At 40.9% G+C, this 26,953-nt stretch overlaps 1 protein-coding gene across 3 annotated transcripts in view; it reads right to left on the bottom strand.

The window, feature by feature from the left end:
• man1a2 (mannosidase, alpha, class 1A, member 2) overlaps positions 1–26,953 on the bottom strand; it is a 133,607-nt gene that overhangs the window by 28,178 nt on the left and 78,476 nt on the right. For all 3 annotated transcript variants that reach the window (XM_058623369.1, XM_058623370.1, XM_058623372.1), the window contains exon 6: positions 17,730–17,810. In XM_058623369.1, the coding sequence (XP_058479352.1) occupies positions 17,730–17,810 (81 nt within the window). The remainder of the gene's footprint in view (positions 1–17,729; positions 17,811–26,953) is intronic.

Below are 26,953 nucleotides of genomic sequence, written 5' to 3'. Positions count from 1 at the left end.
GTCTTCATTTCAGTATATTATCAGGTATAAAAGTGATCACCAAACCCTACAGTAAGTAGTATGATCAGGATTTGTCCTTTTCAAATGAATCACTGTTTCTGTAAGACGACAAAATGACTACAGGCCAAAAACAGCACAAATGAAGGAGGGCACCCTTTAAAACAGCAGCCGCGACGTGTTTGTCCAATCATCGTAAAAACCTTCATTGATTCACCGCCGGCTGCACCGAGGCCCTTAACAAACTCCCATTGCCTTTTTTTTTTTATTATCAATCCCCACTTGCTGATGTCATCAAGCGGGGACGCGCTCCAAATGAGCCATCAGAGGGAGAGAGCCCAGCCACCTCTGCAGATAAAACGCCACGGTTTACGATGATCATCTTCCTTTCGCTGCTTTCATCTCCAGGCAGGGATGAAAGAAAGAAAGAAAAAGAAAGTAAAAAAAAAAGGCAGGGAAAAGCAGTCGAGCCAAAAACTAGGTCTGTTTGTGTTGTTGTTGTGAAGGCGGGAGGAAACCTGCTGAGAGCAGGAGACGGAGGACAAGAGTCTGCTTCATTAGTGTCGCCGCCATGTTTTCCTTATCTTGTTTATATTAAGACAGGAGATTATCAGATTTAAGAGAAGTGGCGCTTTCTATCTGTCTGAATACGAGGCGCAGACAAACTCAGGGGGACATAATGCTGACAAACAGTCTTAGTTAAGTACGTGGTGATTCTCCTCCAGAAAGTGCAAAGTACTGCAGTTTAACACACGTACTTTACTTTATCTGTAATGTTTTATACATGCATGTGTGTGTGTTTTAAAATATCTTTCATCTAGAGGAAAAGTCCCAGGTTGTTTAAAGTTGGAATTTCAACTGTAGACACTAGGGATTAGGTAATTGTTAGTAAGTGTTTGGTCCATAAAATGTCAGAAAATGATGGAAAATTGTGTCTTTGTTTTGTCTAAAGACCAAAATGATTCAGTTTTAATGATTTTAGAGCAAAGGAACCAGAAAATATCCACATTTAAAAAGCTGAAAAATTTGAAAAACAACAACACTCAAACCACCAATTATCAAAATTTAATAATCCATTAATAATCAAGTAAGAGTTTCAGATAGACTAGGGATGATTTGTAAACTTCTTTGTCGGATGTCACCCAGTAAAAGTTTTATAGGACCAATCAATAGTTGACTGATTGTGTTCTTTCAGAGACATTTAATTTCAAGGTTATTCTGTCTGAATACACACACACACACACATATATATATATATATATATATATATTTAACATAAACTTAATCCTTAAACTACCACAAAGGAATTAAAGTTTGAACTGATGGGCAAAAGAGGTCCATTGATTTTTCCTCCCCATGGATGAAAGCATTACAGATTCACAGTCTGGACCGGTCTTATATAAAGTACCTAAGTTTAATTTAATTAGAGTAAAAGTTGCCAGAAAATGACTTTCTTCAGTTCCCGTCTCTGCTGGTCTGGTCAATATGGTTAACCCCAGTTAACCCCATATTGAAGCGTGTGAATGGGTGAAGCAGTTCATCAAGACTAGAAAAGCTCTCTATAAATACAGACCATAATACCAACTCTTCTTCTTCCTCTGATTTTATTTGGGAGTAACAAGTAACAATGATATTTATGGCGTAAAATTAGCTAGAAATATAAATTAAGTAAAGTACAGATATGCGAATTTTGTACAAAATTACAATACAACACTGGTCCGGACAAAACTCAACAGGAAAAACAAGGATTCTGGAGAAAACGCCATTTGTGCGTGTTCATATTTTGCTATAGGGAATCAATCTAATTTTGTACATCAGTGCTATGCTAATAAAGAAAAACACAGAGAGAGAGAGAGAGAGAGAGGCACAAGGCCAACGTGCCACTATACTGCTGACACTGAACTCAGTGTAGCACAGAGACATATTTAAGGATATTGTGGGCTTTGAGGGTAAGAATCCTTGGGGAGGTCAGACCCAGACAGTTTGTTGTCTGGCATTTCCCAACTTCATTCTACCCCACCGGGGTTGACAGCTTTGGTGTTCGACTTTTTAAAAAAAAAATGCATTACAACACACTTCAATATCGATCAGTGAAGGATACAACACACACACACACGCACTTATGAAACACTCGAGACAAGGTTAGGCAATAAATTTGGTCAGTTTTTTCAGAGAGCACAAGGATTAGTATGATCTTAAACTCTTATTATACCCAGTAACAGTAATTCCACTACAAAACTTAATGTACTTTTGCTTGAATGCTTATTAAAGCAGAACTATTATTTTTATATAATTTTTACCCTAATGTAACAGCTTTTAAATGGGGGCCATCTCCACTGCCCCCTACTGTCTTTTAGAGGGAAAACCTTGTCTTGCAAGATCAGGGCCAACCGACCCAGATCAGATCCGAAGGTTCATGGCAGAACCAGTGAAAAACCTGATGTCAGAGGTAGCGAGGAAGAGGAAACGACTGTCTGACCGAGCGAGACACTGGACCAGACCATTCTTTCAAATGGCCAGAATTGCAAAATGGATGCCAACCGGCATGGACATGGCTCCATGGTTTGTGTTTCAGTTGAAAACAAATGCACCTGACCATGAGAGAGCAGTACGTTTAGATGCAAAGTTTAATCGAGCTAAAGCTGTAGTCTGACTAAGACAGGCAATCGGACAACTTGAGTGCCAGAGTAATTTGACTAAGGCTAATCGAGACTAAATCCAGCTCGATTTTAGTCAGACTAACGTGTTTACATGACATTAAGAAAACCAAATTATTGTCTTAGTCCGACTAAAATCGGACTTTTAAGATACTTTTGAGGATAAAGCGGTGATTAAGCAATTAGTTGTTTGGTTTAAGATTTGACTGCTAGTCAGATCTTTGTGAACCTGCATATTTTTAACCTCTGTCCATTCACACAAGCTAATTTACTCTGTGAGACGCTGCACTGTGGAGTAATACAGTGCAGTTTCACGCAGTCATGAAGGGATCAGATGACACGTAAGCACACACTGATCCATTCAATGACAAAACCGACTCCATTAGCGCCAACAATCCATGATTGCCTCATGACTGCGGAGGCTTCGATTTCATAATTTCATCAGCAAAATTAAAGTGGAAACATTCTTCTTGTTCGGTTTGTTAACTGAAGAGCATCCAATACTTATGTTATTATAATTCAGCGATCATATACAGTATGATCGAGGATCTATTGATCTATCTATCCATTTTCTGGCTCCCTTTTTCTTGCCACATAACGTTGCTCTCTTTCCTTTATTGCCCCATTAGCAGTGTCCTCTATAGCCATCCTTCACACCCACTTCTATTTCTCTTTTCCGATCAGCCTCTCGCCCCATTCTCCCACTTCTTCAGGATTAGTTATGGCAAAAGGCTGCTGGGCTGTTTGTTGCGATGGCCAAACTCCCAGACAGCAGATTTACAGTGCAGCAGGGAAGGGTGAGGAGGTTATAGCGGGACGCGCGCTGGTTTCACGGCCCTTGTGGCAAAAAAAACAATTTTTACTGCTGCCAGGGGTTGGAGGTTTGATTTCTTCTGGGACCAGCCGTGCTTTACAAAAAAATGTGTGCAATCCTCCAGTAAAACCCTTTGGATGAAATCATTTGCTAAACGGCACATCAATATTGCGTTCCAGGGACAGCAAGCGCTGTAATCCGCCCCTCAAACACGTCCTCAACTCAGCCAATGATCCAGTTATTACACACGAGGATATAACTTCCAAGCCGTGAGCAGCTTGGCAGAATCTGAAATCGCTCTGGAGCGGAGCAGGCACGGATAGATACGAGTCTAGTCAGGGACACGCACACGAGCAAAAAAAAATAACACAGGCTATAGGGGATGCCAGCAGTGCATTCACTTCTTACACGGAGATTTTGCAAACTACAACTAAAGTGATGGAGCTTAGTTTCATCAGATCCATCGTCTTAACAAATCTTCCAATTATATTCACAAGAGGACATCCTGTTCATCGCCCCCGTCCTGTCAACAGTGCTTTGTCATCACTGTACTCTTGCATAATCAGATTTCATTAGTTTCAAGCTGCTGTTTAACCAACATCTGCTTTCATTAGGGAGGTTTTCGTGCATCTATACTTGTAGATTTTCTTTTTTCAGGGCAGCCCATAGCCAAACGGAAAGAGAACTTGGCTAATGTTCGAAGGGTTGCCAGGTTACAAAGCAATTTCTAAAGCTTTGGGATTCCAGCGAACCACCGTGAGAAATGGAGAAAACATGGAACAGTGGGGAACCTTCACAGCAGCGGCCGGCCTACGAGAATTACCCTAAGAGCGCACCGACGACTCATCCAACAGGTCACAAAAGAACCCAGAACAACATCTACAGAACTGCAGGTCTCACTTGCATCAGTTAAGCTCAGTGTTCATGACTCAACCATAAGAAAGAGGCTGGCCAAGAATGACATGCATAATAGAGTTCCAAGGTGAAAACCACTGCTGACCAAATAGAATATCTTGATGATCCCTGAAGTCTTTTGGGACAATATTCTATGGACTTCGAAACAACAGAAGGTGTGTCCCATTACATCTGCTGTAAAAGTAACAAAGCATTTCATAAAAAGAACTACACGCCAACAGTCAAACACAGTGGTGGTGGTGTCATGGAACCATGAATTCTGCTCTCTACCAAAAAAATCCTGAAGGAGAATGTGCTGCCCATCAGTTTGTGACTTCAAGCTGAGGTGCACTTAGGTTCTGCAGCAGGACAGTGATCCAAAAACACAGCAGCAACTCCACCTCTGAATGGCTTAAGAAAAAACCAAATCAAGGTTTTGGAGTGGCCTAGTGAAAGTGCGGACTTGCATCCAATTGAGATCCTGTAGCATGACCTTAAAAAGGCGATTCCTGCTCGGAAACCCTCCAATATGGCTGAATTAAAAGAATTCTACAAAGAAGAGGGGGCCGAAATTCCTCCACATGGATGTAAAAGACTCAAATAACAGATAAATCTGTGTTTTTTATAATAAATAATAAATAAATAAACTTATCTGATTTCTCAGCTTCTTAAATCTCAGCTTTCTGGTTCCTTTGCTCCATATAACAAAGAAATCATTTTGGTTTGGGGACAAAAACAAGACATCGTTTCAAGGTTTGAGAAACATAGATCCACATTTTCTGACATTTTATAGACCAAACAACTAATTGTTCATCAAGAAAATTATCAAAAGCCCTAATCCCATCACTGTGCATTCCAATTCATTTGCTATGAGCACTTTCCCCACATCTCCGAGGCTGGATGAAAACAATGCCTATTGACTTGCGCAAAACAAATAAAGCAATTATAATAAAAACAAATCAATGTCTCATTCTATAGAAAGAACGTTAAAACAAATGCTCATTTCTACCAAAGAATAAGTAGAGGTGAAATTCTAATCAACAAATTAGTCTTCACTGATCATAAAACCACAGAGGCAAACAGAAACACACTCTGTGCAAGGAGATAAGACTAAGTAGTTTCTTATAAGACTTAATAAGATCAGCATTTTCACACTGCAATAAAGACGCCGCTTACACACACACACACACACATACACACACACACACTTACTGTACACACAGTCTCCGGTGTAAGCAGCGGGCCACTGTTGACATGTAATGGAGCCTCCTAAACGGATTAAGGGGGAGAGCGTGAAATGTGCTGAATGTGTCTGCTCGGTAAGAAGGACCCCGAGGCCTCACAGGAGAGACGGGATTAAAGTCTGCCGTTGCATGTGTGTGTGTCGCTTCTTCTCTTCCCTTTCTGTGGTAACAGTGTTTCTCACCAAGTGCTGTTGTCATGTCAGGTGTGTAACGTCTCTGAACATGATAACAGAATGCTCGACACAAAACGTCAACCACCACATGTGGAGATCAGGTGTGACAGGGCCAGAGAAACCCACCACACACAGACGTAACCCTCTGCAGGTGCAGCCCGTCGTGCTTCATTACGTTACTAATGTCACGGAACTCATTCATCATTTTATGCAATTAGCAAATCCAAACTGAAACACACGGGACAGGTCAGCAGGGTATCGCAGGGCCAGCATACGGAAACAATTTACGTACAGGTCAATTTAGGCCTCATCTACACTGAAACACAACTTTCCCTGTATGATTATAAGACAAGATGTTTTAATGTTTCTAAATGTGGTGCCGTAATGGTGCCACATAAACGCACCAAAAACAGAGAAGACATGGAGGCTATGACATCATCATCTTCTCAAAGTTGCGTATTGGTTATATACACCATCCATCCATCCATCTTCTGCCGCTTTATCCTCCACAATCCAATCTCAACTACTCTGGGAGCCGTCTTCCAAAAATAGAGGGCTCCAAAAACCATAGTTCCCACACCTTGGATGACATCAAATTCAAGCACTTTTCAAGGACTTTCTAGAACCCAATTCCCTCAAATTCAAGGACTGAATTTGCTAACACAGCTTAAGATGGGAGGCCAACTTGTAAGATTCACTTTGCCCCATGGCGACCACTTTTAATGATTTGCAGCACACTCTGCGTGATTGTCCTCTGGATCTTGGACAAAGTCAGTCTTTGCAATTTGTCTTTGGTGAGACAGAGATCTTGGGATTTTCTCTCTCTTGCTTAACTTTACTCGCTCATTGTTGTGCGCGGAATCTCACGCCCATGGCAGAGAGAGAGACAGTGGACAAGTGTCCACAACACCGCTAGCAATTATGACTCCACGTTTGTCCTGCGTAGGCCTAGTCTACGTTCATCAAGCAACGCAGGGCATGAAACACTAGGTGGCGTCATAACAAACAAGGGAGGCATTTACCTAAACAAGTTCGATGTAGATTAAAAGCCAATTATATACAAAGTTCCTTCAGACTGTCTTGAACTTGTTCTTATGTGAATGGGCACTTAGAATATCCAAGTATCCTAACCCCAATCACACACACACGGGACCTAGGATTCAAAGCGAGAACCTTCTTGCTGTGAAGCATCAGTCCTGACCAGAAGAAGCCTCAGGGATTTACTGGGTTGATGTTACGGTACTGTCTGTACTGTATACTGTACGAGTTCTTTAGATGATCCTTCTCTTGAACGGAAGCATGGTCCCCCCCCCCCCAGGAGGAAACCTGAAAATAGTACAAAGCTGTTCGCTTTCATGTGCAAGGAAATATTAACATAAAAATGTGGGACATTTAGGGTCATTGTTAAGATTACATCGTGTTCAAATGAACTTTCTATGTTATCTTTCATGAACACAGCTGTGTTTCCTGGTCTTCTCTTGGGGATTGAGAGTAGGAGCAGATGTTCGACGTAGAAATAAAGAGTCCGACTTTTTTTTTATGTGGACGCCTGTATACCTGTATTTATTCATCGTTGCTTCATTAAATTAAATTGATTAAGGCCTATATTCAGTGCAGAGCCCATTTCTTCTTCACATTTCTCTGCTTGTCATCTCTGTTAGAAAAATATCTTACTCTTTCTCTCCTCTGCATCAATTTCTCTCTCTCCCCTTCACAGCTCACAGACTTAATCCTGTTTAGACTGCCTTCCAACCGTATTTCTTCTAACTTTCCCCCTTCTTTGTGAGCTTGCACTTTCTCAATGTGCTTGAATCAAATTATTACATTTTAAGAAGAGCAGATATTCGCAGTGTGCATGAAGATGATAAGTCATTTGTTTTGCCGAGTGGAGTTCATAAAGCTGTGATGAAATTAGGATTTTCCTCCCGTTTGTTACACCATCTTGGTTTCCCTTGTTGTCTAAGTGTGTGTGTGTGCGTGTGTGCAGCAGCCAGTTACTGAGCATGTCATCACAGCAAAATCTGCAAAAGGGGGAAAAAGGATTCCCAGGGGAAGCCAGACGGTAGCTGCTTGGAACAACTCGGGTGGCCTCAATATGCACTGTTCCATCACTGACAAGAACATTGATTTACTAAGGTTTTGTCGATTGAATGCTGCAGTTTTTAAACCCTGCTTCTCTGTTTTCACAGTCTCTCAATTGGTGGTTGTACATTTCTCGTCAACGTAAGGTAATTTTTATATAACCATTAATTTACAAGTGAACATACAGAGTTATAGAGTATAGAGTTTTGATTTCGCTCTGCAGACACGTCTGGGAAGGATGCCGTTTTGGACAACTCCAGAATCTAAAAATGGAACCTATCACAAACGCCTGGTCGAGCTAAGGGCAGGTGTAACGAGGCGACGACAGAGGAGCTATGTCTGGCAGCTTTCATATACATCCGACATGATGTGATGGCCACTGTAAAGGAGCTATCATTTGATTAAGCTGTGGAATTTCCAGAACAAAAGACAGTTTCCGACAAATCCAATGACAAGTAGATGAAGGGTTGCACAAAATGTTCTGCAGCTACTGAAAGCCTGGGTGACAAGGTGTGGAAACAGGAAACCAATCACAAACCCCTGGCAGACTCATTAACACCATGACGACAGAGAAGCAGCTTTTTTTATACATCCAATATGGCAGCCACTGAAGAGCAGCCGTCTTCTGATTTCTCTATTGCTTCCATTTTAAGCGACTAGCTCCATGGAAATCTTCCGGTCAAAAGTTGTTAGACACCATTAGAAAACTACAAAAAGCACCTTTGATGACAAGTTTTCCATGATCTACATCCATTGGTCACGCCTCTTGAAGTAGGAGGTGACTACACCTCTTTCCAGACTCGTACCCAATCTGGCGTTAGCAAGGCTAGTTCCTCCAGGTGGTACAAGGCAAACCTAAAAGACCTGCACACAACTTTGAAATGAATGTATCTATAACTTAAGAGTAGAGTTAACTGGACCGTCGACTTCAAGCCACATTCTATCACCACTGTGGTTCACACTAGACAACCCTGAAATCCAGGACCTATCCACCTAAGAACCCCACGATTCCTTGAATGAGTTGTGGCTGTGACTACTAGTCCATCCTGTCGCTGAAGCAGAACTGGACAAGACCAAGAGCGATTGTGAAATTTAACATTTAGGAACATGAACAACATATTATACCTCAGAATACACCACCAGAATATTTTAACTCAGTTATTGTTAACAAAAGAGTAAGCATTAAATATAAATGGTTACATCGACTCTTTCATTGTTATTATAACACTTTGAGACTGCTCTAGTGTGGATAAATATCACATTAGTGCAATGTGATTGGGGTGATTTTCAAACTGCAGGAACAGCTAGATCCTGAAGCTATTATTTGCTACTGGAAAGAACACGTTTACTGCTGCTTTTCCACTTCTGCTGTGGAACTTTCACTCATACTCGTTTCTGCAGGAAAACCTCCAGGTGGATAAGGGCAAAGCGGAGGTCAGGATTTCTTCTACACAATGACTATTCACCCACTCTCTTTCTGAAAAGAGAGTAGGTGGGATGAGGCTACTTCTTCCCACCAGTTCTATCCCACTTTTCATGCCAAGTTCAATATTTCAACTCAAATTAACACAAATTTTGTGTTTTTGCACAACGAAAAACATTTGCTTTGTGTTTGGTGTAAATCCGCCATTATTCATGAGGTGTGACTCGTCTGCACCCACAGACCTGCCAGACCCGGAGTGGAAAAGCTCCGGCTGACATTTGAATGCACGGCAACGGTGACAACTTGATGTATGAATGTATTCTGCATCTCTCTGATGTGGCTCGCCTTCCTGGAGAAAATGTCAGCATACTTACCTCCGTAGTTTTTGGTGTTATTTTTATGTCGCACAACATTCAGAATCTACATTTCCAACTCATTCTTAGAATTCTGCTCACTGCCAGACACTGCCGTTCACCTTCATCCCCGGACTCCCTGCCTGTCACTCCGAGATGCTCAGATGCCCCGAGTGTGTTTGATGGGTTCAGTGTTTGACCAAAAAAAAAATGAGAGGGAGTCAATGCTCCTCAGTGAGTTCAAAAACAGACAGCCCGAGGATAACGCTGAAGTCAACTGTCACCATGTGCTGGACAATATAAGCTGCAAACCGAGAGCGAGTGAGAGGGCAAACAGTGCCAGGCGGGCAAGTGGAGGATATCTGGTCACATAAAAAAAACCTAGAACTGATGCAGTGTGCAGCTCTGTGACGCAAAGAGCCGTGAAAATGTGGTAAAAAGTCCCAAATATGGTCACTGAAGCTCCCAAGATGACTTAACAATATGCTGACGACACAAACGTTTATGTTACGTTTTTTTTGTTTCTTGTGATTAAGAAAAGATGTATACATGCTGAGGCTTTTTATGTATTGTCCTTTTATTCTGTCTCCCCTATGATGTGTGTGCACCCCAGGAATAGGGATATTATCGGCATTATCTATTTTGCACAAAAAGGAAAATTTAAATCAACATCTGCAAAATATTATGTTCATTTCACTACAGAAGAGGCTAAATGACCAATCGATTATTAATCGATTACTAAATTAATCAACGACTACTTTGATCATCGATTTATCGCTTTGAGGGGTTTTTAAAAGAACATTTCTGATCATTTTAGCTTCTTTAATGTGAACATTTTCTCAGGTTTCTTGCTCCATATAACAAAGAAATCATTAAAACAAGACATTTGAGAATGTCATCATTTCCAGGTTTGACAAACACTGATCAATATTTTTCTACATTTACGGACATTTTACGGCCAACGAATACTCTGTTCATCGAGAAAATACTTGAGAGATTAATCGATTATGAAAATATATACTATATATATATGAAGTTATTGGCCCGAGCCCTCCTGACATATTGGCGTATCGGATATTGGCAAAAAGTCCAATATTGTGCATCTCTACCTAGACAGAGTAGGTGTGACCTTAGTGGCAGAACTGAGAGGATGATGGATATGAGGAATATTAGAGGATGAATACATTTTTTAATAAACACATCTTTTTATGTCTCCATCTTGTTTCTCCTTCATCCATGATTGCACCTACCCTTTATTATTTTTTTCTCCTATCCACGCCCCATCTCTTTGCTTCCAATGTTTCCTTTATTTCATCACTCCTTGGCAACTTCAGTCCTCCTTTTGTTCTACTCTCCCTTCCATCTGATTCTCTCCCCTCCTTCCTTTGTACTCGAGTTTTCTCCATCCCTGCATTGCTTGACCAACCCTCCTCTTCATTTGCTGTTCCACTTCTGTCATTCTCCGTCCCTCCTTTCTTCTCCCTCCATCCTTCCGTCGTCCATGCATTGGCGAGGTGGTTTGTGCTTTAATAGTTTCTGCGCTTGCAGAGTGTGCAGCTTTTCTTTCAGTCGCTCTCATCTCATTATCCCACATCACAATGCTTGGCCTGTTTCCCTGACCTTCTCCCTGCTCTGCTGTAAAAATCTGCTGTTCCTTACTCAAATCAACCCTGTCATTGTAGTTCCTGCTGTTATTTTTTCAGTCTACAGCAACAATGGAAAGGAAAACACAATCGTCATTAGTCGTCGTTAGTTGCAGTTCTAATTTGGAGCTCTCTGATTTTACAGCTTCTTACATTTTTTTTAGCTCCATAAAAAATGAAGAAATCATTAAAGCCAAACGTTTACATTTTCAGACATTTCATGGATAAAGGACGAATGGATCAATGGACAAAATAATCCATAGGTTAAACGATTTAAGAAAACAATCGTTAGTTGAAGCCCTATCCTCAAAGGATGAACCCTATTCTGTATAAGGATGGATGGATCCTCACTTATCTGCTGTTGGTTTTTACATTAACATTTAAGCATTTAGCAGATGCTTTTATCCAAAACGACTTACAAAAGAGGAATAAGCCACATAGAAGAAGTCTTAGAAAGACCTCCAGTAGATAGGAACAGTGGACTAATGGCCGAGGTGGATCCAAGTGCAGAAGGAGATAGTGCCGGGGAGGGGGTAAAAGGTAAGGACAGAAGATGCTTGAAAATAGACTGTTGTGGTAGCGCTTGGTTGGTCACACCACCAGCGTGGAACGACACATGAAAAGAGTCTTGATTGTCTCAAAAAATCCTATGATGAACGGAATAGTTGAGGGGTAACATAAGTCTTTAGGAGAGCATTTAAGTAGGTGGGAGCAGACCCATGACGCAATTTGTAGGCTAGCATTAGTGATTTGACAGCTAAGAGTAGCCAGTGGAGCTCAATGAACTAGGTTTTTGACTTTAACTGGATGGATGAGGATAATAAATGGTGAAAGAAATTAATGGAAAAGAGATATTAAAGTAAATTAATGGTTATATAAAAAAGAATAATGTATGTTTAAAGGAAAGGGAAGCCTAATGGGTACAATTAAAGAAATACAATTCATTACTCAAAGGGATCATAGCAGTGGTATTAGCACCTGTAAACGAGGTATTGTAAGATTTGGAGGACTCACGAGAGTCATTCAATCGCACTCTAAACCAAAAAAAAGTGCCAACACTGTCAAAGCTCCTCTGGCTGTAAATTTCAAATAGTAGCCTCCTCAGAATGTAGCACGGATTTATTTGATTTATTTATGACTCAACCCTGAAACTAAAATCCCTTCGTAAAAATGAGTTTCATAGCATCTATTGCCATTTTTTATTGCCGAAAGTATTCAGGGAGAAACTTTTTAATAAAATATAAAATTTCTACGAGAATAATCATGCAGAAGGAATGAGAGTCTGAGTGGCCACTACAAGTCTACAGATGTCCAACTGGACACAAACTTTGGTTGGCAGCCAAACACTGTCAGATGGCGACGGCACGATTGGGAACATTTTCGCCAAGTCTTGTATTAGCAGTGTTATTTTGTAGTGACATGCAGTGTGACTGCTCTCAAAACTATGAAAGACTTTGCCCTTAAGAAACTTTGGGGAGGGGGAAAAAAACCCCAAAGAGAACAATGATGAAAGAGAAAAAGAGACTAAAAACTAAACACTGTGAAGAACAAAGTGGAGGGTAGGGATGCAAACGCTGAGAAACAGGAAAAGGGACACAAAGGAGACAGTGATCAAGGAGAGGACATGAACAGAAAGATAAAAAAAAAAAGGCACAGTGGGAGAAGACAAAAGAGAGACGAGTCGTACAGAGAGAGAGAGAGAGGGAAAGTGGGGCAAAGATCATTGAGATCGGCAAAGAAAACGGCACAAACAAAGCAGAGAAGGTGGCGAGGACATCACAGAGAGACGTGGAAGCAGAGAGCGTAAAGGTGCGGAGGGACGGAGTAAACATAATCCATCACTGCCGCTCTGGTTTGACTCTTAAAGCAAAACCCACCGTCTGAATGATGATCTCAAACTCTCCTCCTTTTCTCTCTGATTAAGTGAATCTTTCTCTCGTTTCCTCTTCGTTTGCCTGTTGGCATATCGGCAGTCTCATTCCCTGCCTCCATTTTTCCGCTCTCCCTTTTATTCTCGTCTCTATCTCCTAACTATTTGTCTTCGTTTTTCCATCCTTCACTCAATCTCCTGGAGTGTTCTCTGCCTCATGTTCACTTATTTTCCTTTTAGCTGTCTTTGCTTGTAATGTCCTCAGATGAGGAATGACACATGCAGAGACAGAACCTGGTTTTTTTTCCCGGCCGCCATCTATGATCGGTGATCAGAACGACTGTTGCCTTGGAAAGCAAATGAAATTTTGAGACTAACTTAACTTGTTATGGACGCCAAAATTCAAAATGGCGACTTCCTGTTGAGTTGAGGCCATGGTCGACATTTTTGTTCCTCATACAAATTCGTAGCTTGGGCTGCAACACATAATCAATTGGCAATGAAGTACTAAATTCAATAGACAGATAGACTTTTAAGTTCTGCAATTCCGACTTCTTAAATGTAGATATCTTCTGGTTTCCTCTGCTCTGTGACAGCAAACTCTTTGGTATTCGGACAAAGCAAGACATTTGAGGATAGAGTCATTTCATCAACTCTGATCAATATTTTTCGCAATTTCCTCACAATTTATGGCCCACTTAACTCCATTAACTTGAGAGAAATAACCAGCAGATTAATCAATAATGGAAATCTGGTTAGTTGCACTCCCCAATCCTTCTAAGAAAGATGCTGACAGACTCTGCGAATGTCAGCCTAGATGTGCTTTAACGACTCAAAAGTAAAGGAAAGGGCATAATTCAGCCCCCAGGGGGAAGTTATTGGTTGAATGGAGGAGTTGAGGAGTTAAGTGCCTTGCTCAAAGACGCCTCCCGAGGGAATGAAGGATGAGTCTCAATCGCTCGTTCTTCTTCCTCCGTCAGCCATTCATCATCTTCATCGTCCACTCCCTATCACTTCCCAACACCCTCCCACTCATCCTCACCATTCCCTAGGAAGGATTTCCGCACCGTTTTCCCTCCACTCACTCCATCACCGTCTCTCCCCCTGAGGCGTCTCCGTCCTTTCACACCACCCACAACTTCTATTTTTAACTTGAATGGACTCAGATGAATGAGGATGGAATGAGGTGGAAATATCCCTTAAGTGTAACACTGTTTTTGCTCATAAAGCACTTTTAACTTAAGCGATCAGGTGACATTAAGTGCTTCTGGAAGAAGTTAGGGTCAAGAGGGTCACTCTGTTTGCAGATGACAAACTAGTTTTCATATTTGTTGAATAAAATCAATGTGTCATGCAATGCAGCTTGGCGAATAAAGTAAATGTCAAAGCCACTTGTTAAATAGTGGCGTTATTATTTATATCCATTTTAATTAAGACAAACATTATCACTTTTACTAATAGTTCTTACTATGGAAACTGCTCAAGTTTGTGGTTTCTAATTGATTTAATTTAATTTAATTGAATTCAATACCACATTATTTAGCTATGCACTAACATGTCACTTATCTGAATATTAAGCATTAAAATCTTGCTTAAATCCTTATTTTAGACGTTGACATTTGTTCGATTGTTGGAGCCTGTGGGTGGAAACTCTTCGTTGATGAGAAAAGGTCAAGAGGAGAGAGGCCAGACTGGTTGGAGCTGATGGAAAGGGCCATATACAACTGTGGTGAGCAGAAAAGCATCTCTTAACATAGATGAGCTCCACTTTCCTCTTTCCACCTGCCTGAAAAGGACAAATATCTGGGGCTGCAGGGGGCAAAAAGATCACCCAACACTGGACACATTAAGACGGTGAAAAACCATAGCCTTGGTTTGATTATCCTCGCTTTCTGCTGAGGCTGCAGTTGGTCGGGTTGAGAGTTTGTCATCAACATCGTGAATTCATGGCCCCAATCCTTCTTGTGTCAACAGTGGAGGCTGGTCGCTGTGGTGGAAATGATGTGGGGGAATGTTTTCTTGGCACAATCTGGGAACTTCAATCCTCGACGAACCCTGCAGCCTTTTTTGTCTATTGTTGCTGACCCTTCTTATCCCTTCTATCTTCTAATGTGTTATCATGGTGGAGGAGGCCATTTCAAACCAGTTTCACAAAAATTGTGGTGAACTTCCGTGGCTCTGGTGACCAGATCTGAATCCAGTACAATACTCTGTTTTTCTGTTCGAGATGTGGTCGAACGCTACACAAAGGTCACACTAAATACTTCACACACTATCCTGTAGAAGATGTTTTTTTTGTCCTGATAAATGTGTTATTTTAAAACTATGTGTTCCAATAAAGGGATTGAGAAATAAATTATAATGTGTGGTCACTACAGCATTGCTAAAACAACAAATCTAAGACCTTTGCACAACACTGAAATCCAAGCATTGTTGTTTATTTTAGTTGGTGTGGAGGACGAGGACAACATGGCTTCAATAGCCCGCGTGTTGCGTTCAGTGGGCGTCGTAAATAGTGACTGCCAGGTTTTCAACCAGAAACTCGAGGTCAATGGCTTATTTTTTGTTATACATCTGTTTATCTGCCATGTAATTCGCCCTATTTTAGTTTATATTTCACTCGGGTCAAGTACCCATGCTCTAGAATGGATAGTTAATTTGACAAGATTTAATTTTCATAACATTGTGTAATCCATGCCAAGAACAAATTAGACTAAGAATAAAGACTGAATCTACTTGTTATTAGTGTGTGTTTCCAAATAAAGTGCTTGGAGAGTGTATTAGCCACCAATAATTATTTTTTTAAACATAAAATGTGTATAATGGTCATGTTTCTGGACCAAGACACCAAGACACTTTTGCCTGTTCACATGTATTTCGTAACAGATCAAGAATAAAAAATATGTTTCTATTTCCATAAATATTTGTTCTGTCCTATAATCATGTGGAAAACCACGTTTTATACTTCAGATTTATTGCCAGATGTAAGACTGTGCAGTGCCCCCTCCTGGTATCAATAAGGACTTGAATGCAGAGTAGGGAGTTGACCTCAGTCTTAATGAGGTCGTTGAGAAAGCTGCTGCTGCTGCAAATCATCTGTCATATTATATTGTTGCCTTGGACATGTCTCGTCTCTCAGTGTTGTGTTTTATCAACCTGGTACTTTATGCATATTATGTTGTTTGATGTGTATTTGTGCCGTGTTTACATTAATCTGCCGAGTCTAATTGAGAGTTTCTTAGCCACTTTCTTTGATCTGCACGTCAGTATTTTTTCTACATACAAGACCAAGTTTTCAGATTCTAATTGCTTATTTGTTTGTATGGTGTTATAGTTTTACAGCGTGTGAAGTGTGCTCTTCAATAAGCACCTGAAACGTCACACCTGGTGATTATTGGAGGATTTCACCGCGTTAACTAGCTGTCTATGGAACAGTAAAACATTGATAGCATATAAGAATATACAGCCTGTAAAACAATAAAACAGGACATTTAAGTTAAGTATATACAGTATGTGTGTGTGTGAAGAGGAAAACTCTAAAGTGGTGCAAGCTCTCAGTGATACTTTTAACGACTTTTGGGCCAGAGCAGCTTTAATTTAAAAGGTGTGGTGTACCTCCATAAAAGCTGCAAATAAAGGGAAAATGACACGGCCCTGTCAGAAACAGGCCGCTGATTGATGCTGTTGTTTGTTTGGTGCATGACTCCGGTGATTTAAAGGCGCACTACGGGGCTTTCTCAAAGTTTTAATGCGGAGAATAAACTAACAAGGGACATAGATCAGACTTTCACAGAGCCAATACTGGGAGAAAAAAAAATAAAAAATCAGGGGATGTGTTTTCAGGCAGTGTTATAAAGCTAAATATCTGACAACAACAAAAAGAAAAAGGTGTGCTCCATAGATGTGTCGCAAAGTGTCTCCCCAAGACCGCATGAAAAATGTGATAGAGAGGAAGCAGCATGTGGATGCAGCACTGAGCTTATACGTGATGTATTTGTTTCCATTATAGAGGAAGCAATGTTTGGCAGGGCATGAAAGGCCGGGGAGGACGGGAAGGACAAAGTGTAGGAATAAAAGAACCTAGTGAATAGACAAGGAGTGCAATCTGCCTGGGGACAGCACATTAAGCAGAGAGGAGGACGGAGGAGGGGAGTTACGCTGCGTTCCATTTACACTGGAACCTGGAGAGACGTCTCCCCCCTCCCAAAATCACTGCGATCCAGTTCGGAAGACGGAAATGCAAACGTATCCCAGGCTAGCTATTGTTAGAAAACAGCAGTAACGTGTAGAGTCTACATGGTATTTTGCCGCACAAACAACGTAGAAGCAATAATCTGACTCAGAGTTTCCCAGTTGGAAACTCCAAGTTAGAACCTTAGATATTCAGAGTTCTGACTACAAATAGAATGCACCATTACAACACAGGAGAGGGGAAGAAAGCAGAGGTAGGGTGTAAAATCATCTACTGTATAACCTCTGTCAATGCCAATATATTATTTTCAATCTCACAAGGTTTATTCGGGTATTTGTCAACACAAAACAATTCACGTTTCACTCCCAATCTCAAAAACACACTTACTTCCTGTCCAGAGAGGTAGTAGGCGGCCAGCAGTCCTCCTATGAAACGGATGTTGACCTCAAACACGGACACCTCGACATTCTGGGAAAACAAGAGAGCACATGTTTATAGTCAGTCTATAGGGATGGACACGATGGCCAAACGTGATTAAAATAAATTGCTATACCACTGACAAAATTTGATCAAAGAATCAAACAATTTTCAACACGTTTCTTAGTGTCACTGGAATTGACAAATCTAACGACAAGTAGTTCTGCAGCTCCTGAAAACTGTTAGCCGGGGTGAACCCAGTCGAGTCTGGCAGCTTTTTTTTTTTGATTTGGCTCTGCAGACACGTCTGGCAAGGACCAGCCAACTTCAGAAACTCCTAAAACAAAGGGAAGCGATGACAACAGAGAAGAGATCTAATGTGTTTCACAAACACTACAGATTGTGTGGTGACCTTCAGTGGCTCCGCTGACAGGATCTGAATCCAGTTCAACACATTTGAGATGTGGTCAAACATTTGAGATGAGGGAATATTGACCAAACCCCGACAAACGACTGAGTTAAACCAAAATTGTACTTTGACTGTGGTTGTTGGCCTTCATTTATGGTTTTGGTAAAAGACTACAAAAGTTATCATTACGTTCAGGACGAATCCACATGAAGGTCAGACTAAATTCTTCACACTTTTTGTGTTATTTTAAAACTATATGTTCCAATAAAGGGATTGGAGAAATAAATTCTAGTGTGTGGCCATTACAGCATTGCTAAAACGACAAATCTAAGACCTTTGCACAGTACTGAAATCCAAGCATTGTTGTTCATTTTAGTTGTGGAAAAAAAGGGAACGGATGACGACAGAGAAGCGACGTCTAACAGCTTTTGGACACATCCAACATTGCTCCAATAAACTACAACAAGCAGGCTTGTTGACTGGTTTTTAAGTGGGAGGTGACTAAACCCTTTCAAGACCCATACTCAATCTCAAAATAGATTGAGATGAAGTCTGGCATTAGCAAAGCTAGGAAAACCCTCTTTAAATCTCCTAAAAGTAAAAGAAGAAGTTAAACTAAGTCAAACATTTACCACAAGTCCAGCATTAGTGGAAAATACATCATGGGTTTATGCATATTTATTTATTTGAGTAAATGAGCCCACAGTTGCCTCCCTGGCTGTTGTTGTACTTGTGATGTTAACAAGAGAAAGGGAGCGTGTACTCTGTTTACACTGCAATTTTGTTTTCGTTTGCAAAAGCCCAGCTTAATTGGAGGGAACTCTTAAGGAAATCTCATTTTCCACTCTTAATATAGCCCGACGGATAATCGCCCCGTTTCCAGTCACACAGCTCCTCCAGACACCACAGAGAGCCTCGAATTAGCATGTGAACTGTGAGCACTTGGTGGTAAAAATACTTCCCCACTCTCCCATTTAAGTTCTCCGTGTGAAATTAGGGCATTTTGTCTGTGACTGACAGCTTCCCCGATGCCGTGAAAATGCTGAAGCAGCAATGTTATTTAAATGGGACTCTATGCAGTCCACTGTATTCAAAATAATGAGCACTAAAGTGCAAAACTTGCGATGCGATAAAAAAGCTCTGATATTTTCACAGAGGAAATAATAATATTTAGGAGATAAGGACTTAAACTGTGAATCTCTGAAAGGAAGGCAGAGTGACCTCGATCTAAAGTAAAGGCTCTCAAGAGGAGACAGACTTGAGACATTTTGTCTGAAACTTTAAGGTTAGAAATAATGTTCAGCACTGCAGCTTGTGATTTGATTTGTTCTCTCTTTATTACACCATGAGGTAACTATTGTCTTTACTGCGTTATCACCATCCAAACTGCCAAATTATTATAGGACAGTGGCCTCCTTCTGTCCAGCTCGTAAATTGTCGTACTAATGCTGATGCAAATACAATCACGGGCAATCTTGGCATCTTTCACTGGAAAGTTTTATCTACTGAAAATGAATGGCATTATGTCTGGACATAAATGAATAAGTCCACATATCTGACAACTGAAGCTTTGATCCAACGCCAAACCTCGTGTCTCATGACCAGCACATCACTTGTAGTCGGCTGAACAGAAACAAAGATCATTCAAACCTCCATTGTTACACATAAATCTAGAAATGCGCGATGTTATCGGCACGATAATTGGCTTTAAAATGTGTGATCAGATATCTGCAAACATGCTAAAAATCTAGGCTGAATTTTGGTGAAGTGAAAACAAGTTCAACCTTCTGTGGAAAAAATCAACCGTTAAGTAGCGGTGGGCGACACAAGTTGAAAATTATACCATTACGAGATCGTCATAACAGTATTTGGGACAATATTTCACAATAAAAGTGTCTTTGTTAAGTTAGCTGTTCGCAACTGGACTTACTATAAGTTTGAATGATGAGTCATGGCTGTGTTAGCATTAGCATACTAGCACGTACAGCCGTGGAGTTACAGGAGAATCTGTGGCACAAAGTCTACCTGGTTTATTTCTTTGGCTTTTTTTAATGTTAAACGAAGGATATGACCATTAAACCAACAGGGACGTCCCAAAGGTGCTCGATGGGGTTGAGGTCAGGGCTCTGTGTGGGGCCCAGGCAAGTTTTTCCACACCAAACTCAAAGTCAAACCATGTCTTTATAGTCCTTGCTTCGTGCACTGGGGACACAGTCATGTTGGAACAGAAAAGCACAGCGTTGTCCAAAATGTCTTGGTATGCTGAAGTGTTAAGACTGTCCTTCATTGGAGATAAGGGTATAAAGCCTGATTGAAACACCTGAATTCAATACTTTGTATTACGAGAATAGGAGTAGTATTTATGAAACATAGTGCTTCCCAAACCTCAGTTTCCCCTCAACTTCGTTAGCAAAGATGGCGGACACTGTTTACATTCTGGGAATGAGGTCCCGTCCCCCTACGAGTGGGTCCAAAAAGAGCAGAATTAGCGTTGCAGTTTCAAGCCTCGGACCAAGGCTCAGACCAAGTGTCCCGTTGGGCACGTAACAAAAGAAAAAAGAATTAATATTTCTCTTTTTTTCAAAAATACTACCCCTTTAACAGGTGTGGACAACTACTTTTGTCCATCGTATGTTTAAATAAAGCACTCCTGATATATCGGCATATCGGATATCAGCAATAATCCAATATCTTCCCAACACGAATCCCCTTATCTGCCATTAACTTTCATGTCAGCAGTGAGCGTGAGAGCTTAGTGGCAGCCACAATTGGCCTGTAGTTAAAATGGTTTTTTTTTGCACATTGTCAGAATGTGTGATAATGTTCCATTCCAGCTTAAAATGGCCTCTGAGATCCCATGTGTGCAGTTGTGAAGAGTCGATTACCGACTGTAAGAGGAATGAGGTGCAGAATGCTTCTCTTCTACGCTGTTATTCTCTTCTTGTACTTGACAAGATCACACACTGTCCCAATGCTTTGTCATCCAGCTCTGTTCTCCAGCATCCGTCTAGTCGGCCATATATATAACTGTAGTTTAGGGAGCACAAACTCCAATGAGCAAAAACCTCAGTGAACACAAAGGATGGAAATGAATCATTTTGAAAAGCAACCAAAGAGAAGAGCAGAGTAATTTTTCTTATATTTATCATGGAACGATAAGAGCTCTTCTAAAGAGTAAAAATGACACTGTTTTCCTGTCTGATACAAATGACAGTTTTGCACGGGCCATTTAAGTGCAATTAAAATAAAATCGTAAAAAAAAGGGGGGGGGGCTCTCACTCCTGTGTAATTAAATCCGATTAATCAAACCAGACTGGAGAGAACTCTTAGACAGGTGGCATTAATTTATCCCCCCATCGCCGCCACATCATCTCTGATCAAATCTAACCAGGGTTATTAATGCATCAGTTAACAGAGTCCATTAATTTGGTGGATCTTTGAGCCCGGAGGTGGATGCAGACCTCATGCCGGCACATTCATCATCGGAGGGCACGCTGCTGCAGTGCGGGGGCGCCATCAGGACACCGGAGACTCAAACAATGACTCACTGCTTGGCTCAACCTGACATGGCGACTGTTCAATCATTCATTAGTGCTGGAGCAAGCTGCCGGTGGTGGCAGGTGGGTGGCTGAATTAAAAGCTGCAACACACACACAATAAAAACGTGCACGCCATGAAATTATGATTTAAACCCGGGGGTTATTTGACAGAGGACATGTTTTTGTACGGTTGCAAGGTCCCTGGACCAGAGTCCAAAAACCTTATCTAAAGGAATATTAAGGAAAATGTGATCCGTCCATCCATTTTCTACCGCTTCATCCTCCACAGGAAGGTCACGGGGGGTGCTGTGCCAATCTCAGCTGACAGATTTTATCCTTATATATATAAAAATAGGATATTTACCCTGTCTGTACACAAAACATGGCTATTTACTGTAACTCTAACTAATAGTCATGTGAGTTTGATCACATTTTTGCGATGCCTCCCATCACCTCATGCCATTGGAGCTAAAAGCTAAGCTAACAAGTGAGTCCACAGATTCAAATAAATTATCTTTGCACACACATTAGTCAGTGACCTCTGCATATAATTACAAGCTGGGGCAGGAGGAGTAGTGGGCAGCCCTTACAGCATTTTTTGCCCAGAACCCAGGCGTTTTTGCTGTAAGGCAACAGTGATAGCCACTACACCTCCACACGTGTGTAGAACCTGTAATACTTCACCAGGCCGCTTCCTGGATGGACTTGATTGTCTGGTCTATTGTCCTCCATTTTCAAAAGCTAAACAACATAACTGTCGTTACCTGATTGGAAACCTGGAAACTTTTTTTTTGGTTTGATTTGTTTTACGCATGTGCAGCTCTTACCTTAAACCTATTTTGTAATAATAAATGCTAAAACAAAATTAAAAAAAATTAAGTGAAATCCCCCCAAAACACCCATTATCATTATTATTATTATTGTTATTTTTGACAGGATGTAGCCTATTTCAACAGGAAGTAGCCTACTTAACATATGCGTAAAACAAATCAAGTTTCTGGTAAGGATTGCGTAGTGGCAGAAACATCACCGTCTTATTTTTCTGATGGGCCAAGAAGAAGTTTTTCAAACTGGAAGTAAGTTAGGTCTGATTTTGCTCAGAGTGCCCTCTGCTGGATCGTGCTATAATTACTTCAGATGGTCGTGTATACTTCTAGGCTGTGCATTTCGAAATGGAACATGGAACAAGTTCTCAAACAGATCTTTCAGTTCAAAAGTGACAGTCCTGACACAAGCGCACAGAGAGAAAGACAAATAAGATGATTACAGTTGACAGATAGTTTAAGAAAAGTTTTACATTTTTATGATTTAAAACAATAACTCCCCCAACTTTACTTACCTCGAAAGTTGGGAGAACTTCCACATTACGAAGGTCAAATTGTCTTAAAGGGATAGTAAAAGCTTCAATGTTTGAGGAACTTGCCCTCACACACGTGCACGCAGAGTGATTACACTTAACGAAGAGTGATGTCTTTTAATCTCCTAAATGGAAATCCAGACTATGGTTTTATTGCAGCCCCTGAGGCCTGATACGGCTGCAACCTACGGGTTGAGCAAATGTTTGATTTTCACGAGGGCCAAGCTTAATATAACACTTGTGCTGCCGATTACACTGTCAGTCCTCTGCAGGCCTGGAATACATTATTGCTCCCCACGAGCTGGGGGAATTACCTAATTTACAAAAAAAAAATCCAAGAGTGAAAACCCAGAGTGATGCCACGGCCATTTTGCTAAGAGTGCGCTTAAATTAGCTCAAACTATAATGAATGTTACACTAAAGAGAAGCGGATGCCTCGATTATTTGCCTAATGTGTGCAGGAAGAAGAGCAACAAAGCATTAATGAAAACACAGCGACACACCTCCTCCTCCTCCTCTCATTACCAGGAGCTCCAAGTCTTATTTCCACCCCCTAATCCCATCTCTCTGTTCTCCTCTCACTCCTGCCTCTTCTTGCTAATACCGCACAAGCACAGTTTTCTCATTGTCTCATATTACCATCATTGTAATTGCATTGGTTACATAATTCTCCACCTTTTCAATAAGACGCAGATCCCACGCCGTCTGTTTTCCTGAACAGGTTTTTTATTACGGAGCCGTCTTCTGCAGGCATCTGCGCCGTCACTCGCTGCTAAAATACACATTTTCTATTGCCAAACACTTAGACTTATAACAATTATAGTTAATGAATCCAGATATTGACACTGTCGGGGCGAACGTGTCCTCTCTGCAATACATTATAAAAACTACTGTGACCCGGCGCAGTTTTCCAAAGCACCTGTTTCACTCTTTGTTATCTTCACATCTAATTGTCCACCTTGTCCTAACGCTCTTTGGCTACATTCAGATTGCAAAGACTGTGCAGACACAGACATCCAATCATCAGTTCTGATTTTCAAATCAGGATTTGGTCTTAAATATGTAAAGATTTTGATTTTAAAGAATCATATGTAGGATCAGGTCGGCCTACTTGACCTGCATTGAGCTTCTCTTGATGTTGGCTATGTCATGTCCAGTGCAAGGACATGGTTGTTTATACAAACTCGCCTCGGCACGGTATGGTTAAGTTGCGTTTCCACTAGCATAGCACCTGGTACCAGGTACTTTTTTTTTAGTACCTGCTGTGGCAAGGTTTCAAGCAAGCTAAGCAAGCTAAATCCAAAAAAACTCAATACCTATCCGGTTCAGGTTACATTTTGTGAAAATATTGACCGATGTAGGGTAAAAAAAACAGTAATTAGCCAACATTTAACAGACAAAATCAATGGTTTACATGTCAAGACATTCTTCCTCCATTCCTTCTTCCAAAGCCTGTCTGCTCTTCATCCTTATTCTCTCCAACTCTCTCCTCCTCTTCCAATCAGTCAAAGCCCCTCTTTTCTTCTTTTTCCAACACCATCTCGTACCTCTTTTCCACTGCTAAACCACAGTAATCCCGGGGTTAATTATCCCTCCAAGTGTCAGACCGTTGGATTCCCCTTCTGCCTACCTGCTAGCTGCCCTGTTATTGCCTCAGTGGAGGGACTAACAAGCTCGGACGCCATAAATTGGTGCAGGCAGAGGGTAAAGAAAAGGGAAAAAAAGAGACAAGAGCCAGGAGAATTCATATCTGGACATATGTGTCAACGGGATTATAATGCAGAGGGGAGAGGAATATATGGATGTCAAGAGTGTGAAGCATTAAAATTATACATGTTGTGATAAATATCCACATACCTACTTCCTCTCTCTGGTGCATCACCAGCTACTGCATTCAAATTTTGCCACTAGCTATTTTAGTCCACTCTTAACATGACTCTAATCAGCGCGACACTCGTTGTCCCAGACTCCTCCCCCTTTTTGTAGAGGGGATCTTTGCAAGTCTAGACTGTTTATCTACCACCGCTTTATCCTCACTGCTGACCCTCTCCCCCCTCTCCTGGCATGCTAATGTGTTTTTCAGTTCTTGCCAATGGGAAAAAGCTGGTCCGCTGTTGTGGTTTCCTCTTCCTCGCTTCCTCCGACAGTCATTTCTCTCTGCTTCTTTTTCACCAACTCTGCCTAAAACAACGCTATCACGACCTTGATCTATAGCCGGTCCCTGGGTGAGGGCGTGTGCCATAAAGCAACCCGCTTTTCTCGTGAGACTTCCCTGATCCTGAAGAATCTGGGTCGGCAGCCGTGACCTTGCAAGGCTGGTTTTCTGCTAATAGACAGTAGGGGGCAATGGAGACTGCGCAACAAGACATTTAACCATCACAATAACTCTGGAACTTTTGGCATTTTTCAAAATCAGGTATTGGGCAGTTGGCTGCCAAAAGATGGAATATGCGATATACAACATATAAATGAGTATAAAAGTGTTAATCACTGTGAATGACTGTGGCTCACTGAAGAAAAAAGAAAGGTGGCTCATGGGAGCGATGGAGGACAGGAAGTGAAGGAATGGAAGACGAGAGGACTGAGGGAGCAGATTTATCAAGGGGAAAATAGAAAAAGGGATGAAAGTAAAATGAGCCGTTACGCTGGGTAAGAAGAAGAAGACAGTGACAGACTCTGCAGATGACGAACGGACGGATAAAAAACTTTTTTTTGCTTGTTAAACGTAATGAAAAAGGAAAAGAGTGAGGGGAATAACGTGGTCAATTCCACCAACTACAGAAGGGTTTTATAAAGAAAAAAAACAGAGGGAAGAAGTGAAGAGGGAAACAGATAATAAAAAAGGATGAAAATGGGGGGGCATGCAGAAGGAGTTGTTAAATAAATAAATAAATAACAGCGGTAGGACGAGGGCAGATGGACATGATTGGCGGGGTGAAGGGGGAAAAAGGGAGGATGGAAATAAACGAGCAGAGCCGCAGATGTGATGGACGAGAGGAGGTTAGACGCGGACAGAAAAAGACGCTTATGAAAACTTAACACTGAAATTAGGCTCTCAATATTATTATTATTATTATTATTATTACACTAACGTTGTGAGTGTTATTTCCCAGCTGATCCCAGTCTATTAAAAAACAATCTCTGTTGACAACATCAAGCAATAAACACATGAATAAAACATGAATATAGTCAGTGATGGTCAGACACAAGGACACACGCACACACACACAGAAATAAATTAAACTGTTTGTGTGTTAAAACGATGAACACAAATACACGCAGTTTACAGTTAAATGTACGTGGGTCATTTCCATATGAAAGCACTCACAAGGAGCCGATGTCGTTGGTGAATTTCTATTATCGAGATAATTGGAATTATTTACTTGGGTCTTAAATTGTTGGAACCAAAGGTTCTTTAATGAACTGGAGGGAAAAAAGCATTTAAATTAAAATTGGCTTCCTTTGACTGAAACTTAAGGACCTGGTTTCATTAAACACTTAGAGAAAGAGTTTTTAAATGACTTTGAGGCACAAACATCTGGCTACAGGTTGCACTTCATGTAGATTTCATACAGAATTTCCTGATTGTGTGATTTTATGTATTTTATTGTACAATTTATTATTTTTAAATTGTATTCCGTGTGTTTGAATAGTTGTAATCTTGTCTTGTCTAAAACCTAAAGCTGCCTGTCTTGGCTATGGCACTCTTAAGGCTAAATAATAAATAAAAGATTAAATAAAAAATAAAATAAAACCATGTTACTTTCCCAGTTCAACAACATACAGTCCAAGTGATCTATCTATAGGATAAATAAATGCTTTCCACTTTAAAATGGTCACCATTGCAAGAAATCTGTGATTTAAAAAAAGATTGTTTTAGAGCCATTTT

Source organism: Solea solea, chromosome 2 (assembly GCF_958295425.1).
Source record: "Solea solea chromosome 2, fSolSol10.1, whole genome shotgun sequence".
Lineage (NCBI taxonomy): Eukaryota > Metazoa > Chordata > Actinopteri > Pleuronectiformes > Soleidae > Solea > Solea solea.
Note: the sequence above shows the minus strand (reverse complement) of the source record. Positions and strands in the feature narration are given on the sequence as shown.